Consider the following 20,022-nt stretch of genomic DNA (forward strand, 5'->3'; position numbering starts at 1 on the left):
CAGAATCTTGTGTGTCGGGGCATCACAGAGTTCTTGCAGTGCTTTCACTCCTTTGACGCGTTTACTACTTTTGTCCAAGTAGTAGTAAATATTGATGAGAAAGTCATCTAATTCAATGGGTAAGGCCTGAGCCGCCTTCTTGGCCGTATTGTGCATCATATGGCAAGGGCATCCCATGATGTAGCACTCTGGATTTTGTTTGTGGATATAAGCAGCGACTCCTTTGTGCTTGCCCACCATGACAGAGGCATTATCAGCACAAAAGGAAACACAATTTCCCCACGGAATTTTCCTGTCACTGAACTCATGATCAAGCAGTTTGAAAATGTTTTCTCCAGTGGAATCTTGTTTGCACGCAGGCAAACTTAGCAAACCTTGCTTCACAATCCCAGCACTGTTGTCATAGTACGAAATCAGGACAGGATATAGCTGGGCCTCACCACTGTCATTGCTACCGTCTGTAGCTAGGCTAAATGGAGCTAGTCTAGCAATATCGGCAATAGATGAAGCAGTAACATTTGACAACTCACCAATTATTGCTGAAGTTTTTGTTCTTGCACATCCATACTTTGAAGCAACTTTTGAATCTGGAAACATCTTTTGAAATAGAGGTCCAGCATGATCTGAGACTGATATGGGCAAGTTATGTTCCACAATAAATCCACTAAAGAGAAGTTCCGCTCGGGTAACATCCTCTTCCTCGCTTGTCCCTTGTTTGGTGAAATAATTCAAAAGTGTACCGGTACTCGTGCTCGAATATCTCTCCTTTGCAATGTCTGTGTGCCGTTTGCTTCCAACGTGCTTCCGAATATCATCGCGACCTCCGTGCTCAACTGAAATATCAACGCTGCATACTGTACAATACGCATGATGAATTCCTCTTTCAGACTTTCGAATACACGGGTATTGGAGACTGTATTCGGTCTTGTACTTCTGAGACCATTTCTTGGTCTTCGTAAGCTTCTTTTCTGCCATTTCGTAATCAACATCGAGGGCTTGAAGCATCGGTAACTTCGAAGTCGATGTTCCACAGCTGCAGCGCGACTCGTAGAACTCTAGCGGCTGTTAAACACCGCACGGTGGTCGCGACCACCGGGCTGGTACGGGGCCCAGCTGCATGCAGTGAGCGTATCGCATGCATATACACTGTGCATACATACCGCATGCACTGTATTGCACACATACCGCATGCACTAAATCTCAGTGCATGATCGCATAAGCGAGATCCAGACCCAATGTTTCGCTGCTCCTCATTTGAATTTGCAATTTTTTACGTACAATTTGGTAGCAGCGAACGTTATGGAGTTACCACATGCTATACGTAGCAGACGATGCTTTTCATTCAATTCTCATACTAGTACATTCTGATTAGTGAACAGTGCAAAAATATCAAAATTTCGGGAGGATAAGGATAGTGATCGTAAGGGCGGGAGTTTGGGTGAATTTTCGGAAGCCTCCCGATGAAATCGGGAGGGTTGGCATCTGTGTGAATGATAGTGTTTTGTGCTAAAGTAAAAAATAGTGCACATGAGACTTTTTAATCACATCACAACCTTCATTGAAATTAATGAATAATCACGTTGTGAACATGATTAATTGTTGAATTTCCTTGAAATCTATCATAATAAAATATGCAATTTGGTGTCTGTCTGTCTTTCTGTCTGTTTTGTGACTGCGATACATCCAATCGTTCCTTATTCAATCTCAACCCAACTTCACAGGAGGACGAAGGGTCACATGATGGAGGTTGTTGTGACTTAATTTGCCCCCTCCCCAAGAGGGTTTTCCACCTTGGTCGAAACCCATGTGAGGGTGTATATCTGGGATAAAATAGCTGATCATGGCATTTTTCCAAGGCCACTTCTAAGAACAAAAGTTAGAACAATCAGAGATTGCAGACCCTCGCCAGGACTTGTTTGGTGTGGTGTATTTTGTGTGGCAAATAAATGGAAGGATGTACTAAATGAAAGGTCATTGATTGTAAATGTGTAAAAGTCAAACCTCTGAAAATTTTCAAAGGTCAAATGGTCTCATGGTCTGAAGGTCTAAAGGTCGAATGGTCTGAAGATCTAAAGGCCGGAATGCATAAAGGCCTTAATGGGTCTAAATAAAAGGTGTAATTTAAGGTCGAAAGGGTCACAATTGTCTAAAGGGGTCAAAAGGGTCCTAAAACTTATAAAAGGGTCATAAGGCCGGAGGGGTCGACAGGGGAGTAAAAGGTCTGAAATGTGTTAAGGTCTCAAGGGTAAAAGGAGTCGAATGGTCTTCTAGGTTCTGGGGGTTTTTGGGGTCTTACGGTCTTCGTGGTCTTAATGGCTCTTGGGGTTGTGAGGGTTCCAAAGGATTTCAGGGGTCTTAAAGGGTCTTGGGGTTTTAAAGGGTCTGACGCAATTCATCCACATACTCACTCATGTTCTGTGCGGACAAAGACAGACAGACAAACAAACAAATGGACCCAAATGCAATACCCTCTCCTCTGGCGAAGGTAATAACATTATTGATAACACCATAATATTAATGTTATAACATCCCCTCTCCCCAATGAGTTTTTCCTCCATGGACAAACACCATATGAACATGTATAAAGAGCTTGTTGTGACATTTTGTGGGGCAAGCCTACCAGAGATGTGTTCAATTTCCAAGCAGCTCGCTTGTGGTCGCAGAATCATGTCCAATGACCAAGTATCCAGCTTGATAGCGAAAAACAAACACAAGTGCCATGCCAGCCATTCCTTATCAATGGTTTTGAATGGAGTGCTTGCTTGAGTGCTTAAGCCACTTGGCAAGCGCTCAACAAGAAACTTGGTTACTGAACACACCACAGCAGTGAAAAATAGGACCTGCAGCTTATCTGGGCCCTGGCCTAATGTTGAAACCCAAATTTGGTAGCATTCTAACTGGTGGGTCTGCAGAAGAAGGTTTTTGAAGGAATTTACACAATTTTCCCATACATTGAAAAAGTCCGCCATTTTGACACACTTCGAGTCACGTCACCAGCATAGCCTCCGCAATTTAACATCAGGACCTGTTGCACCCCAAATTTGGTAGCATTCTGACTGGTGTGATGGTAAGAAGATATTTGAACAAATTTACAAAGTCAGCCATTTTGATCTCCATAAAGTCACGTGACTGTAACGAGCTTTGCAATCCCTGTCCCAGTCAGGAGAGGAATGCTGTTGCAAATTTTCAGGTGGATTGGACCAGCGGTTTGGCCGGAGAAGATGAAATAGGAAAAGGATGGCCGAACGGTGCACAGTGACGAGACATTATCTGCAATTTAATTTCCAGAAAATTTTAAAATAATATAAATCACAAATACATATGATTACCTTTTTAAACAATCACTACTGATGTTTAACACTAAACTGAAAGAACTTTGGAGGAATCCTGACATCCTTGAGGTATTCTACACTTATCGTATCCACCACAGACTGACAGACCTCAGCCGATATCTACTACAATCCAAATACACAAGACTGAATAATAACATGACCCTTCCTGCCACTCCCGTAGTGTGTTGTGGTGTACTAATGTGTTGAAAGCTACCATAAACCTCTCAAAGGAAGCATGCCTTTGATGGAACATATGCTTTCCTTGCATTTTGTCATTTGTGTTTCTGTAATAACTTTCAATCCTGTTGATTTGCGGTGTTGTCAAGACTTTCATGAAGGCAGATTTCATACTGACGTCAACAATCAAGAAGCAGCAAAGTATTCCCCTTTCCCCTACTCCCCCTTTCCTTCCCCCTCACCCTCCTTAATATTGTCATTGCACAATTTCTTTTCATACGATCAGTAGAATATGCAACAGTGTTGTTTGATGAGTGCTGGCAGCCAAGCCGAGAGGTTTGTGCAGTTGCCTCTGACCCTGGGCTTGGATCTCGACATCGGATATCAAAGTAGTGGGATTTCAACGTCCCTCTGTCATGCTCTTTTCACTGGGACGTCATTAAAGAGTGACGTCTTGTGCTTGGCTAAGTCTCTACGGACATATCCAGCACTCAACCCATCTCATTCCTTCACTGATGGCAGTTGAACAACATAACCCACATATCTGACAATCTCAAGTCCATCAGCGACGGGCTGAATTGCCAGATGCTTGGCATCAGGATGACAGATTTAGTCAGAAGGCATTGTAGTAAGATGGCGTTACATCTGGAACGTCAACACGGCATTACATCAGGCACAAGGCTCGACCTTTATGGAGGTGTATTATTCAAGATGCAATAAGAATTTCACTTTGAAACTTGGAAAAAAAATGACGTGATGTCTGATCCCTGGAAACATAAATCAAATTCAAAATATTGTTTTTGGCGAATAAGTTTGCACGTTACTAAAATTAATTATGGGTTGGTAGTCGTAAACAAAATGTTTCTGGAATGAAAATAATTGCAAATATTGAGTCAATAAACTGTTTCACCAAACTGTAATAAATGTGACTTCCATTGTTTAACTACTGTCAGCGAAGCAACGGATTCAATGCTAGTTTCTGTGAAAGCAGCCGTGCTTTGAATTTGTTGTTGAATGATTGCCTCTTAAACATAGATCACGTCACCACATACATTTCACAACCAGAGGAGGAGGAAGAGGAGATCATAAAAATGAAATGACCAATACGTACGAGCAAAATATGAAGTTGCATCGCAAATATTGAGTTAATTGGTGAGGAATGATTTTCAACAAGCTGTAAAACATTCATTTTTCATCTTCATCATTATCTTCATCATGGAAAGTAGTTTGGCGTGCAGTGGCTAAATCTCGACAAAAAGTATTTTTTTTAAACAGAAACACAAAAGTTCCCCACCTTGTACACTCCATATCCTCAATAAGTTCCCTGACCATGAAATTCTGGAACCCTTTCTTGACACTGGACACATCCTGCACACGAAGATTGAAACAATGTTAAGGAAATAGTCGAAAACTGAAATTCATACAAAGACCGCTTCACCAGTGTCAATTCCTGTTTGACGAATGTTCAAAGGAATTTATATAAAGTACAAGATCATAATGTCTGCAACATGTCCGACATAGAATACACATGCCAGCAGAGATCGAGGAAAATGAATGGGAAACAATTAATATGCACGTAAACACACAAATTAATTCTTTAAAATCATAACAATAACTTTCATACAAAAATAACTGCACATAAAAATAACGATGATTATGAGTTGATTTACGGCATGCATGATCAAGTCGTATTATTATACTCAAACCTTCATAACCAGTCTTTGAGGGAATGCAAATATAATTTTGAAAAGGGCATGGGTACTCACCTGTATGTCCAAGAAGATATCTTGGAAATGCTCGAACTTGTTCGATGATATTTTACAGGTCTTGCATTGCACTGCAAAGTGGCAAAACAAACAAACAAACAAAAAAATCAGTCACGTACAAAGATTAAAGCAGAGTAAGCAATGAATGGCAACCATGTTTATTATATCGTTGTGAGGAGAGTGCACATGATGGAAAAACGAGTTCCTTTCAGCAGGTATCCCCATATCCATTAAATATTATAATTGGAAGAGTACCCATCCAACAGGCGATGTTGTTTCAGGCATGCAACATGTTCTTCAAACACATACCTTTATTTGGGCAGTGTAGAGGCAACTGATAGCTCTGTATACACACAAAAAAAAAAAAATAACCCAAGTGATGTGTATGAAGCAAAAACATACTGACTGGTAATAATTCCAAACACCTCACAGCACAGAAAAACGTGGGAACAGGAAAACTGTAAATGGTGCAGACTTGTAAAAACCCTCCCCCACCTGAAGGCGGTGCTACTCGATACATATTTACATGGAGAATTTGCGTCCTTCCTCACCGCCCCCCCCCTCACCGCAACCCCACCCCCTCAAGACCAGCAGCAAAGATAAAAATACACTCTTGTACACGTTGCGTGATGAAGATTATGGTTAAGTCATCAAAATTGTGTGTGTAGTTTTGGAGAAGAGAGCAACGACCGATTTTTTTTTGAGGCGAGGGTGGGTTGAAAAACACCCTTGTGGACCCCCTTAATGAGCGCAGATTTTGATGCAGTCATTGCACCTTTGTTGGGCATCAGGTATGAAGTTTGTGGCCAAGTTTCATCAAAATCGTGTTTGGTTCACACCATAACAACTGAAGTGTTTACGGACTGATCCACTCACTCACTCACTCACCTACGGATACTGCTCAATCGCATAAGCTCACCTGACAAAAGTCCAGGTGAGCTAATAATTCATAAGAATGAAATATATTGATATGTGTATCTCGACTTGTTCGTCAGGCAGCTTACACCAAAAAAATATATACCATCAGAGATGGGGAATCCCCCGCCATTGAATGAAAAAGGTCATACATATTCCAGATAATGAGGGAGGTGAATTGGAAACAAGACACCATTTGGTCATCATCTCAAAAAAGTTCCCCAGGGGTGAGGAACGTAGTAACCAAAAATAATTGAAATCAGATAAGCGGTTGTCCATTTATTACAAAAAACATTTTTTCAAGATGGCCGCCCCAGTCGGCCATCTTGGATCTGGCCACGACCAAAATCAATGGGGTTCTTCCTTTTCAGGTGGTACATGTGTGACTCAAATTTCAAATCAATATGGCAAAAAAACATTTTTTTCAAGATGGCCGCCCCAGTCGGCCATCTTGGATCTGGCCACACCCAAAATCAGTCGGGTTCTTCCTTTTCAGGTGGTACATGTGTGACCCAAATTTCAAATCAATATGGCGAACAGCTTATGAGTTATCGCACTCACAGCTATAAATGTTGACGCCGCCCCAGTCGGCCATCTTGGATCTGGCCACGCCCAAAATCAATATGGTTCTTCCTTTTCAGGTGGTACATGTGTGTCCCAAATTTCAAATTGATATGGCGAAAAAACATTTTTTTCAAGATGGCCACCCCAGTCGGCCATGTTGGATCTGGCCATGCCCAACATCAATAGGGTTCTTCCGTTTCAGGTGGTGCATGTGTGACCCAAATTTCAAATCGATATGGCGAACAGTTTATGAGTTATCGCACTCACAGCTATAAATGTTGACGCCGCCCCAGTCGGCCATCTTGGATCTGGCCACGCCCAAAATCAATAGGGTTCTTCCTTTTCAGGTGGTACATGTGTGACCCAAATTTCAAATCGATATGGCGAACAGTTTATGAGTTATTGCACTCACAGCTATAAATGTTGACGCCGCCCCAGTCGGCCATGTTGGATCTGGCCATGCCCAACATCAATTGGGTTCTTCCGTTTCAGGTGGTGCATGTGTGACCCAAATTTCAAATCGATATGGCGAACAGTTTATGAGTTATCGCACTCACAGCTATAAATGTTGACGCCGCCCCAGTCGGCCATCTTGGATCTGGCCACGCCCAAAATCAATAGGGTTCTTCCTTTTCAGGTGGTACATGTGTGACCCAAATTTCAAATCGATATGGTGAACAGTTTATGAGTTATCGCACTCACAGCTATAAATGTTGACGCCCGGACGGACGGACGGACGGACAGCCGGACGGACAGCCAATCACCCTGGGTGACAACAATATCCCCCTTCCGCCCGTCACGCGGCGGGGGATAAAAATAGGGGCAATACCCTGAGGCACTCGGAAGAATCATGATACCGAGGAGGAACTTGATAGAATAATGATACCGCCGAGGAAGTGAACGTGTGACAGAATCAGAATATGTTCCAATGAATCAATGGAAGATCAAATACCTATTTTGGGGACAACCCCCCCTCCAATCCCCTAAATCCCCTTCAACCAAGATTTTTAAAATAGCGTGAACAAACATTGGTACATCATGGGTAATGAAGGTTGTGGTCAAATTTTATTGAAAGTGTGTGCTTGTAGTCTTGGAGAAGAAAGCAAATACACATTTTGAGGGGCAACCCTCCCTTATACCCACTCACACCCCAATTTTTTTTCATGGTGTGAACAACTTTTGGTGCATCATGGGTGATGAAAGTTATGGTCAAGTTTAATCGGAAATGCATGTGCAGTTTCTGAGAAGAAAGCAAATACCGACTTTGGGGGGAAACCCTCATAGACCCCATGAGGACCTGACTAATGCCATGAACAGATTTTGGTACATGCACGGTAATGAAGGTTGTAGTAAAGTTTCATCAGAATTGCAAGTGAAGTTTCAGAGAAGTTGCAAGTATTCGTGGACGGACAGATGGATAAACGGACGGACGACGCACCATCCCATAAGCGACCCGGAACTATGTTCCAGGTGAGCTAAAAATGGGTGTTCAATTGCCACTATCCTGAATTATTTCACATTAATGTGACTTGGTGGTTAAAAACACTTTAAAATCCTAAATTATCCAAATAACAGCTTCCCACATGTAAAATTTCACGATCCCCAGCAAATAGTATGGTTCACAAAGTGATCCACAAATTTGACGCTTTTGTCCAGAGTGTCACCATCTTTTCGTTAAGCTGCCGTAATACATGGGCCACACCTGTGTGGAAGTCATTGCTTGGTAACCCTCATCTGGGTAAATATCCTGGTGTTTCCATTTTTTTTTGTCCACTACCCTATATTGTGTATCAGCTGGACACACACCTCTTGGAGAGCATCAAGTGGTAGTAGATAAAACTGTGATTGGACCTCGTAGCCACCGAATGCTCAACACTATTGAGAGCTTCAGTTGTTCCAAAAATAAAAATGTCAAACATGAAAAAAAATTCAGTAAACTCACGTTGTTGGAGCAGGTATCCACCAAAGATTTTCCAGATGAGAGTAGTTTTCTCAATGTGTTCATCCACACTGAAAGAGAAATTAAAATGTAAAAACATTAACTCAGTATGAAGCAGTGAACAATTGCTGCAAATACAAAAAAAAAGACAATCCATGAGCAAATCTAAAACAAAAGGATTCCGATTGTGCACATTTGTTGATAAGAGATGCTTGTGAGAGAAGTTAACATTGGCATTGAGAACAAGGGAAAAATATCTGACAACTCATTCTGCAAATGAGATTTACTCCTTACTGGAAACATCGACTCCCTCACGGAGAATTGGCAAGTCGATCCCTCACGGAGAATTGTCAAGCATGGGGGTTAACCTGGGAACCACCAACACATATGCAAAATTTGGTGGAGATTGGTTGTGACGCCTTCTTTTCAATTCCCTGTCTGCATGAGGTATTTTTGGTATCCAAGGTCAAGGCTCGTGAAACAGCTAAATACTGAGTGGAAAAGGAAGCAGCAGAAGAAAAGGAACAGTAAAAAGGAGAGGGGAAACACCAACAGCAGAATTGAAGGATAAAATAGAGGGAGACTTGGGCAATTAATCGATGTTGGGGAGGAATGAGGGGGAAGGGAAGGATGCATAAGGTGGACAAGATGGATACAGAAGGAAACTCTTTGGAAGGAAAAACTGGAAACTTGGAAGGAGGTGGGCTTGGGGAGAAGTGGGATTAACAGGGGTAGAAAATAGGGTTTTGGATGGAGGATGATTTGAAATGGTGGTGAACAGCTGTGTTGAAGACTTGGAAGGAAGATTGAGGTTGAAGTGGATGTGTAAGTTGGTTCCACGGACGGGGAAAAAAAGACAACGGAATGAGTGGAGCTGAGCAGTGATTCTCGATTTTGGTAGTTTCAACAGAAGTTGATGTTGGACCACGTGCACCCTGCAGAATTGTGGCGGGAACAAAGTACGGAAAGAACAGAAGGTACGAGACCAGAAAGGAGGCGGTGGAAGACAGAGACGACCGATCCGTCTGCAATGTGAAAGTCAGAGACCCAAAGAGACATCAGCTTCAATGCTGGAGATTACCAATGATCTTGAAGGCCTTGGATTCCACAGCATCAAGCTGAGCAAGGTGTGAGGCAGGAGCAACAGCCCAGAGGGAGAACAGTGCTCCATCAAACTGTGGGTGAATTGAAGTACAGGTGTGCCTCGGAAGGGCTTTGCACAATGGAGGATACCCAATTGACAGTTGGCTTTGGAGACCAACTTTGAAATGTGGTTTGCCCAAGAAAGATGATGGCTGAGAGTGAGACCCAGGAGGTTGGGTGACTGAACTTCCTCTGGAGAATTGTTTGAAAAGTAGATGGAAGGGTTTGCCATACAATCCTTTAGGAGAGGGAGAGAGAGAGAGAGAGAGAGAGAGAGAGAGAGAGAGAGAGAGAGAGAGAGAGAGAGAGAGAGAGAGAGAGAGAGAGAGAGAGAGAGAGAGAGAGAGAGAGAGAGAGAGAGAGAGAGAGAGAGAGAGAGAGAGAGAGAGAGAGAGAGAGAGAGAGAGAGAGAGAGAGAGAGAGAGAGAGAGAGAGAGAGAGAGAGAGAGAGAGAGAGAGAGAGAGAGAGAGAGAGAGAGAGAGAGAGAGAGAGAGAGAGAGAGAGAGAGAGAGAGAGAGAGAGAGAGAGAGAGAGAGAGAGAGAGAGAGAGAGAGAGAGAGAGAGAGAGAGAGAGAGAGAGAGAGAGAGAGAGAGAGAGAGAGAGAGAGAGAGAGAGAGAGAGAGAGAGAGAGAGAGAGAGAGAGAGAGAGAGAGAGAGAGGTCGGAGAGAGAGAGAGAGAGAGAGAGAGAGAGAGAGAGAGAGAGAGACAGAGGAAGTGAGAGTGTGAGATATGTTTGGTTTGAAAGGCATATTCAAAGTGTTTGACCAGCTTGTGATTTTATTAAGGTCTGAATTGAGGGAAAAGGCTGCTTGCTCTCTGCCTATCTGAAGGATGAGGGATGTCATGGCAGAAGGTGCAATACTCAATAAAATGCTGACAACTGAGTCTCGGAGGTTGGTGGTTCAAACTCCAGCCAAGTCATACCAAAACCTTTTTAAATGCTACATTCTGCTTCCTTGCTTGACATATGGCGATTAAAAAGGATAGAGCATGGACAATGTAATGGTTCTGAGAATTCTTTTATAAACATGATTTAAATCTCACTTGGCGTTATTGTCTCTGGTTGATCATATTCTGGTCGGTGGGAGATCTCTGCATTATGATTTAACATTGACCATTTTTATGATGTGAATTTTTCTTTTCTCTGTTCTGGATTGCGATTGCAGCTTAGAAAACATCCCGTGGTTTGTTTGTTTTGTTTTTGCAATCACTGTTGTATTGAAGGAAGCAGTGATACAAAACCCATCTCTGTGCCTGCCCATGACACTTCTTTGTATAATGGTTGGTACGTGATGGTGAAATTCAAGCAACACTTTAACAGAAGCCAGGACAGACAAACAAACATAGGTTGGCAATCGTAGCACACGCAATGATGGCCTCCTAAGTTGAAGTTCCTTGGAAGGGAAGTTATATTTATTTATGATCTTGGGAGAATCATGTTGATTCAACCCATTAAATAGGAAGACACAACCAAAACCATGGGTCCAGCATGAGTGAATGTGCAAGCTGAATGTGAGCTTGTTGATCCGATTTTGCAATATCAACTGTTTTTATTTTGGGTAATAAATAAAATGATAAAATAGAGAAAAACAACTGTAGGTGGGAGCAGGAGCGTAGCTTAGCATGGGGCACATGCCCCGAATGTTTTTGGCCGTGCCCCAAATCCATTTTAACCCCTTGGCTACAATGAGCTACTTTATCATGACTGGATTTTTTTTTCATACACATGCCACTGTGCTAAATGTTGCATTGGGTGGGGGGGGGGGGATCCTAGGTTTGAGGGGGCCCAGGCCCTTTATCGTTTTTGAAAGCAAGGGACGCCTCTGGTTAGGAGGATTCATCCCTTTTTGAACATGATCAAGGCTCGTGGAAGAGCTAGGAAAGAGCTGCTTGAGAGTGAAAGGTCCAACTCTAACTGTTGCCTTGGGTAAGGATCAGCTGCAATGCTTTTATCACTGAGTGGTCTCATTGAGAATTATGTGTTAAATGCGTGCCAGATATGAAGTATTTCAGGGTGAAAAATGATCATTCAGGTGCAGTTTATGAAGTGCGTTGGATGAGCACACATGTCCCTGAATGTGTATCACAGCTTGGCTGCATTCCCAGTATGTAGCGGTACGTAGCGGACGTGTGAACATGTTGTGGGAACTATGAATACGTGCTCATTGGGGACAAGGCATAAATGTGCTGCATCATGATAGATAATCCCACATGGTCTAGTGGTGAAGATACCTGGTTTACACCCAGGTGGCCTGGGTTCGATTCCTGTTGTGGGCACCACACTAACAGGAGTTGTGACCACTAGAGTAGTGACTCGAGTAAAATCAAGTGGTAAGCAATTAAAAGGTGCACTCGAGTACGATGATGATGATGATGATGATGATGATGATGATGAAAGGAGGCAGTCCAGGAAGTGGTGAGTTCACCAGGCAGAAGTTTTGAACGTGTTATTCATTCAAATATTTGACATACAGTACATATTGTCATGGTGCTGACAGTCCAGGTTAAACCCCCTGACCCAAATTGTGATGACAGGCGGTCAACACCGCCAGCCCGGATAGCCAAGCGGTTTTTCATCATTAGGACGACAAGTTGATACTCGCGCGAGATTATAACGCACGCGGGAAGGTCAGAGACGCAATGGTGGAGGGAGGGAGGCACAGCACAAGGGGGGTTTATACTCAAACCCCACGACAAACACAAATACAGCAACTTGAAATAAACATGGGTATTTTCAACAATAGAAATATTTACAAAGGTAATAGTTAGAATGTAATAGTGCATGAAGTAAACTAAAGCCTAAAGTCGAGGAGCCACTACACAGGGACTTAAATACAGACAAGGGGAAAACAAAAAAAGAAAAGCAAATCCTCCCTTTACTCTGGCACTTAGCTTGGTTCAGAGATGGTCCCGATGGAACGTGGGATCAAGGTGCTTCGTCCTGCAAGTGTGGATGTGCGCAAAATGGCGCCGAGCTGCTCTCTCGGTGCGACAACGCACGCCAGGCAATTCGTGAGCGATATTCAACACCAAGGCTCAGTGACCCCGTGCAGATTCTTCGTCGATCGCACGTGCCAATAAGTGGTACTCTGCAGAATAGCGCCGTTCCTTTCGGTGACATACACAAGGTTCGGGGTCCATCCCATATGACCAGCCAAGAGTCGATGGCTAACGTCTTGCTCAGTACGTGAGCCAAATCGTCTCAGCATGAATACAAGAATTGTGCCGCCTTCTTGATGCGCCGAAGGAAAGCCAGCCGTAAAGCCCTGCTCTTGCAGGTCATCTCCTAGCTACGTTCTCTCTTGACCGCGTGCGAACCTCACTCTGCACTCGTGCGTTCCTCCCTATCTCTCTCGACGATGTGTGTCCCTCACTCCGCACTCGAGCCTTCCTTCACTCTCTTGACCGTGTCACACCAAACCACCGTCCCACCTCTGGGGCGTGGCTTGCTCGCATGAAACCCGGGAAGGCGGGGCCTCTCTGTCTGTTCAGCACACCTGCCTCAATTCTAACGTCACGCCTCGGAAAAATCATCCTCGGGGGTGTGACCGCCCACTGTCACCCTTGAAGGCGGGTCCTCCTCCTTCCCAGTCATGCAGCTCGGCTGCAACAGTCCATTGCTGGTTTGTAATACAAAAAAAACACAGGGAGAAGTCACAGGGGGGAAATTACATACTGGGGGAACTTATTCTTAATCCCTATCTAATTAACACCCCACCACCGGTCCATTTTATTTATCGACCTTTCGGGACAGCTTTATGACTTTCTTTCTAGAATCGTGGCTTTGATTTACACCATTATACCAAACCTCAACTCTCTAGCCCCCCCCCCCCACCCATCTCCAAAAAGTACTCAACATTTATGTAAATTAGTCAGTGGTTGGAAAGAGCTTTATACATATAATACATTGCCAATCAGTCTAAACTGAAAAAAGACATAGAAGAGGGCAAGGGTGGATGAGATAAATGAGGGATCTGGGGATTGGGGAAATAAGGTTAGATATGGGAAAAGGAATGTGATTTGGCCTATTATGATGACGTTTTAAAATCCTTTCATGAGAAAAACGATTCCCTCTTTGAATGTTAACTCAGTGACAAAATCCAATTTCACTTTCCACTGCCACAACACCATTAAAATGACTTCTTTGACCTCAGTACAACCAACACCTCATGAACCGAATTCCATTCCATCTCCCACAGCTCCACCACCCCCATGTACACGTCCACCTAAACCCACAAACTACTCTTTCCCACCATTAAACAAATTTCTTTATTCCATTCAATCCTCCAAAATAAATAAACCTTTGCATTATTTCAATAAAGTCCAAACCCAAAGTTCATACTTCTCGTGTTCACGGAGACAGACTTTCTGAAGACACTCCAAAACGAATTTCAGAAACTCATGAGCATCCTGTTGTTCACCGACAACGAAATTTCTTGCTGTACCTGTACAACAACAAAAAAGAACACATAAATAGCAATAACTCCAGGAATGTTTTTTTAAAAACTTGTTGCTTCAAATAGACTCCACGATAAAAAAATAAACCGCTCAAAGACAACAGTACTCATCAGAGGTACTTCATGATGCATCAATGTATGAACACATTGCCTTCCCCCACCCTACTAATGTCTTTCATGAGACCTTTATCTCCAGTTTCAAAAGTACATGAAATAAAGAAAACAGAAAACAAGATTCTGCAATGCTTCCTCTGATTTACTCTGTGGAGAATCTGAACAAGAAGGATTGCGCATGGGATAGGAGGCGGAGCACGAGGGATTCGAGGGTCGAAATGAGGGGTGGGAATTGAGTGGTAAAAGCATTGACCGTGTGATCGACTGCGATAAGGTTGAAAATTTTGACTTATTTTTGAAGTGGTGAAGCCACTTCAATATTTGTCTATTTCCATCCATCCATCCATCCATCAACAATGAAGAAGTTTAATGGCAAGCGTATGTGATTCTTAAGGGTAATAAAGTGCAATTCCAAAGGGTTCTAAGGGGAAAATTTAAAGGGAAATTCGAAAGGATTTTGTTCGTTTCTTGGCTTTGCCACTTTCGTATCATAACAAGAAAAAGAGCAATCAGACATTGCAGACCCTTGCCAGAACTTGCTTTGTGTGGTGTTGATGTACTGGTGTGTTATGTAATTAAAATAAACATAACTACAACTGCCACTTTATAACCCCTGGCATTAATGACCGGATACCAAGACGTCCTGCTTTGATGCAACCCCGCTTGGATTAGACACTTGAACCTGAACCTTGACATTTATTATTCTTCATTTGAATTTCGAATGGGATAAAAATAAATTCAATTTAAATCAAATGGAAGACCAAATCAGTACAGTCCTGCATTGCAGTAATCAGAAGGAACCCAAACAAGCAAAAAGCAAAGATGAAGTCATCAGGAGGAACCTGGATAAGATTCACATTTCAGCTGCTACTCCTCTACCCTCAAATCCATCCAGGCACAGCCAAGTGAGCCTTATTAAAAAAAATATTCAAAACAACGCAGATCAAAAAATAGATCATTCTGGCTACCAGACCATGCATCTGACACATTGTTGCGGTTTTGAGAAACCGCTATTGTAAATGGGCACTCACAACACGGAGGTCCTTCAGTGTGGTTATTTCCAGAATACATGTTTTGGAAAAGTCCCATACCTTTAGATGGGTCAGTAGGATCCAAACTGTGTTGGAACGGGTTGATCAGGATTCACCCCCTATTGTTTTTTTTTTGCACATGGAAGGTTGTCCGCAAGGCGTTGGCCGCCATTTGATGCGGGCGTGTGCCGATCCCTTCCTGACATTCCCTTCATCGTTAATTTCCCTCTCGTCTTCATCATTAATTTCCCTCTCTCTTCTTTATCGTTAATTTCCTGTCTCTGTCTGTCTGTCTGTCTATCTCTCTCTGTCTTTTCTCACACCACACAAAAGTACACGCACCTCTATTTAATACAGACTGTCGTTTGATTGACAACATCTCTTCCTACCTGCACATAAGGCAAACAAGACATTAAAAACAGTTGCAATAACCTCAACTCCCCTGCTCTGAAGGAGATCCCTCATCCCACAACCCTCAACCCTTTACCCCATTGTAGGCCTTCTTGACGGCTATCACGTGCCTGGCGACGTTTGGTCAGCATTGACCTGAGAGGCATCGACTCCGTTCGTTTACCCCATAATCGTTCTTGCGCACCTCGAACCAGCCAAATGCTCGCTCGACTTTAGCGATGGCAAGCGAGGTCCGACTCTTACGACAGCTGGAAGCCCCAACTGAGAGGACTCGCTGCAGAAACTCGAATGGGTGGGGCGAGAGAGGCGGAATGCCAATCCGCGTACAGGCCCCACCCAATGACGTGCACATTCTCAAAGCTTCCAGGCCGGCCACATAAAAGAGCGAACCCCGGAGCATTTGTTCTCTTTCAGGGCGTCAGACACTCTGTTCCCTGAGGCACAATGTCATTTGTTTGCTCTTTTTCATTGGGCGCCGGGCAATCTGTTCTGTGAAGCATGACATCCGTTGTTGACTCTTTTTCATTGGGCGCCGTACACTGTTCCCTGAGGCGCAACATCGTTTGTTGTTCTTTTTTGATGGGTGCTGGACATCCTTTCTTTCTTCGGGGTCAGACACGCTCCCTCTATCCTCTCATTGGACCACAATGTCACTCATTCTGCGGGGGTCGCGCTTCTGGTTCTTGGCACTTTCACCCCTTTGTTTTTTTTTTTCTTCACGAACTGTCATCACGAGCGAGGAGCAGAGGCTGCGAGGGAGCAGACGGAGCCAAGGCGAATAATAGGACCAAACCAAACTACACTGCAGACACATATAGTAGGATCTCACACTGAGGCAATCCCCTCGCACATCTGTTCTCCGCTTTTCTGCTGCACCTTTCTCAGTTTGTCTTCTCAAACACACACACACACACACACACACACACACACACACACACACACACACACACACACACACACACACACACACACACACACACACACACACACACACACACACTCTCTTCTCCATGCACCCAATGCACCTCACAGTCTTTTTTCCCACTTCTCTCCCTCAGTTTTGAATAGCGAGGGCACCTCTGCACCGCCCAGTAGGCTGAGGCTGCAATTCCTCACCCCCTCCCTCCCTCCTTTTTCCCCTCGGTTGTGAATGCTTGGGCCTATGTACTGTTCGTGGTTGGTAAAGCGCTTGTTAAGTTTGCTCTGTCTGCCTTTTCTCTTTCTCTGATCTTATTGCTGTACAAAGTGCTGAACCCTCATTTCTCGCCATGCCATTAAAATCCTTACGTTCAACCCCCCCCCCCCTTTTTACTGCTCCCCACTTGTGTAAATAAACCTGTTCTTGTTGAATCGGTTGCCGATCTGTCCGTGTCCATATTTTCCACCATTGCTCGAGCACTGTCCCAACGTAAATAGCTTGAGAGGTTGAGATTCTCGACGGTTCGGTTGGCAGAGTCCGTCGTGTGCTTGGGGTACAGCTCGGCCACATTCAAGATCACCAGATAAGGTAAGTAGCACATTTGCCGAGGGTGTGTTCCCAGGTCGGGGGGCCACGGGTCCCCCAGTTAAATGGTTGTTAGATGGATGGAAACTGGCACTTGTGGTCGCTCGATTGGCGTTCGTAGTTGCATCCTAGGAATCGTAGTTGCATCGCAACCCACCGAAGGGTGAAGTTGTACGCTCCCGTGGCCTCAGGTCCAGGTAAGTTCGAGAAAAAAAGGAGGATTCCCCCATCATCGTAGGCTCGAGCCCCTAGTCCGCAACAATACATTCCCCACAACGACTAGATTACAACTGTGATGTTTCATGTTGATTGGTTAAGCGGTTCAAGAGAAATAACTACAGTTGGGAAGACACTGCATGGTTTTTGTCTTTGCCTTCCCCCATGGTAGTCAGGGCAGGAATTTGTAATTTGTTCAGGGTGCCGGTGATAACTCAAAGCTGAGAAATGTTATTTGTGTGAGTCCCAAACCATTTCTGCTGGTACTCATTGGAGAATCTCATTTTATAAATTGTGTGAACCCCTGAATAGAAAGCACGATCCCAGAAATGCTTTTTCGCCATCAGCTTTCTCCACCAATTAGAAGCAAGCCCTCATCAGTTACCAGGGCATTTTGCATTGTCGGAAAGGTCATGACTCGTTTTTTAGTTTGACGTCAGTTTAAACTCATTTGCATACATGTCTTGGCCACGATGGGAGCTTGACGTGCTTTATGGGTCAACCCTTTCATGCTAAAAAGTTAATTACATTACTCTACTGTATTTGTAGGCCTTCTGAAAAGTTAATCTACTCCATTAAATAGTTAATGGGCAGGAAAAACATCGGCACAGAATTGACGTCGTGTAATCTCCAGGCATTCCTTGACACTGGATTTATGTTCCCTTTTTGAAAATTCTTCCTGGTGATGTCTCTGTGTTTGAAGATGTGTTTTTGTTATATCAATGCCAAGCAGTATTACCTCTTTGCTGAATTTTTAATGTCCTGCATTTTTCCTATCTCCAGTTTGCTTACTACAGGTACAGTTATCCACCTGAAATTATACTTGCAATCATGACATGTTTTCTGTGCATTTAATTTTCAAATTATTCATCTCGAGAGGGGGGGGGGGTGCCAAAAACTCCAAGTATGCCCTGACTACGTCTCCTGGGATATCTCTCCATATCATCTTATCCATTCATGAGCAACCCTGAAAATATAATGATCAGTTATGAAATTCAATTTACCTCATTCAACTGAAATGAAGAGATTATGCTGTCACCAGCAACTGAAAAAGTTGTACTTACACTTCACAATTTCAATCATATTCAGAGGATAGAAGGAACTGTAATCACGTGCAAACATGAAGCTTGCAAATTTTTCCATCATGCACATCATACAGCAATATCTTTCCTCACCTGCAAAAAGAGATAAAATACAATTCATATTTACTTTTACTCTGTTTGCAAAAACAAAAACACAAGTACCGGTTTCAAACATATAATATTTTTATTATTCCATAGCCCACAATGTTTCATTAATTTTGCTGTACGGCGTAAAAGGGTGACCCCATATTTATAAACAACTAAAAAGGCCGCCAGTCTACCAGTCGGCCATCTTTGATCAGATTACAAAATAAAGTGAGATGCCCGTGTCTGCCATAATTTACTGTGCCTGTGCCAAGTTTGAACAAAATTGGACCATGCATGTCTGAGAAATGCTTGGGGACACATTTCAGTAACAAAATGGCTGCCAGTTGGCCATCTTGGATCTGATCTTGGAAAAAATGATGTGCATATATAAGCCATCATTCCATATTTGTGTGCCAAGTTTGAACAAGATCGGTAAATGCATGTCCGAGAAATGGTTGAGGACAAGTTCGACACCGGTATTTTTTACAACGAAAATGGCCGCGAGTTGGCCATCTTTGATCGCATCATGAAACAAAATGATGTGCATATGGATACAATCATGTGTTGTTTTTGTGCCAAGTACGAATAAAATTTACGTGCTTTTACAAGGAGAAAAGGAGCAAAAATGATACATGTCGGATGAAAACAGAAACAGAAGCAACAAAGCCGACTTTCCGAGCCCAAGACGAGGAGGCCGGTCATGCTAAAAGACACGAAATACATGATTACAACAAAGCCCATGGGAGTGCAAAGGGAAGTAAGAGCAAATGACATACTTACAGCTTCTCCAATGTGTGCAAGACAGAAGGTAATTGGTGAGGGGTGGAGTGTACATAAGACACTGCAAAATAGTATTAAGGTAACAGGTGTTTCCACCCCACAACCTGCGCAGTCCAGCCCCAGCCCCTATATCATGATTCCATTTGAGGTGGACATTCTTCAGAGGAAAAAGCACCATCTTTGGAACTGGAATCTCCTCCTGGTAACGTGAAAGGTAAATGGAAACATCACAATGAAGCACTCACTCCAGGTTGCATTATTCAACATAGTATACATATATATATATATATATATATATATATATATATATATATATATATATATATATATATATATATATATATATATATATATATATATATATATATATATATATATGTGCAGTCATGCGCCGCTAACGACGTTCCGGGCAACGACGGATCGCATTTACGACGGGTCTGCCAGCTCTGGAAAAAAAAAAAAAATGAAAAAAAATATGTCGCTGAAAAATTCCTATCGCCG

At 43.2% G+C, this 20,022-nt stretch overlaps 1 protein-coding gene across 4 annotated transcripts in view; it reads right to left on the reverse strand.

Moving 5' to 3' along the window:
- The window catches only part of LOC147024939 (ubiquitin carboxyl-terminal hydrolase 17-like protein 6), a 106,563-nt gene that overhangs the window by 47,002 nt on the left and 39,539 nt on the right, over positions 1 to 20,022 (reverse strand). For all 4 annotated transcript variants that reach the window (XR_015059271.1, XR_015059273.1, XR_015059272.1 and 1 more), the window contains exons 2-7: positions 19,522 to 19,720; positions 18,637 to 18,747; positions 14,182 to 14,284; positions 8,697 to 8,764; positions 5,276 to 5,346; positions 4,804 to 4,877 (exon numbers count right to left, since the gene is read on the reverse strand). Coding sequence is in view for 1 of the 4 variants with exons in the window: in XM_085885366.1 (XP_085741492.1) it covers positions 4,804 to 4,877; positions 5,276 to 5,346; positions 8,697 to 8,764; positions 14,182 to 14,284; positions 18,637 to 18,747; positions 19,522 to 19,720 (626 nt within the window). In the remaining 3 variants the exon portion in view is untranslated. The remainder of the gene's footprint in view (positions 1 to 4,803; positions 4,878 to 5,275; positions 5,347 to 8,696; positions 8,765 to 14,181; positions 14,285 to 18,636; positions 18,748 to 19,521; positions 19,721 to 20,022) is intronic.

This window comes from Eptatretus burgeri, chromosome 6, assembly GCF_056783735.1.
Source record: "Eptatretus burgeri isolate ZD-2024b chromosome 6, Ebu_testis_v1, whole genome shotgun sequence".
Classification (NCBI taxonomy): domain Eukaryota; kingdom Metazoa; phylum Chordata; class Myxini; order Myxiniformes; family Myxinidae; genus Eptatretus; species Eptatretus burgeri.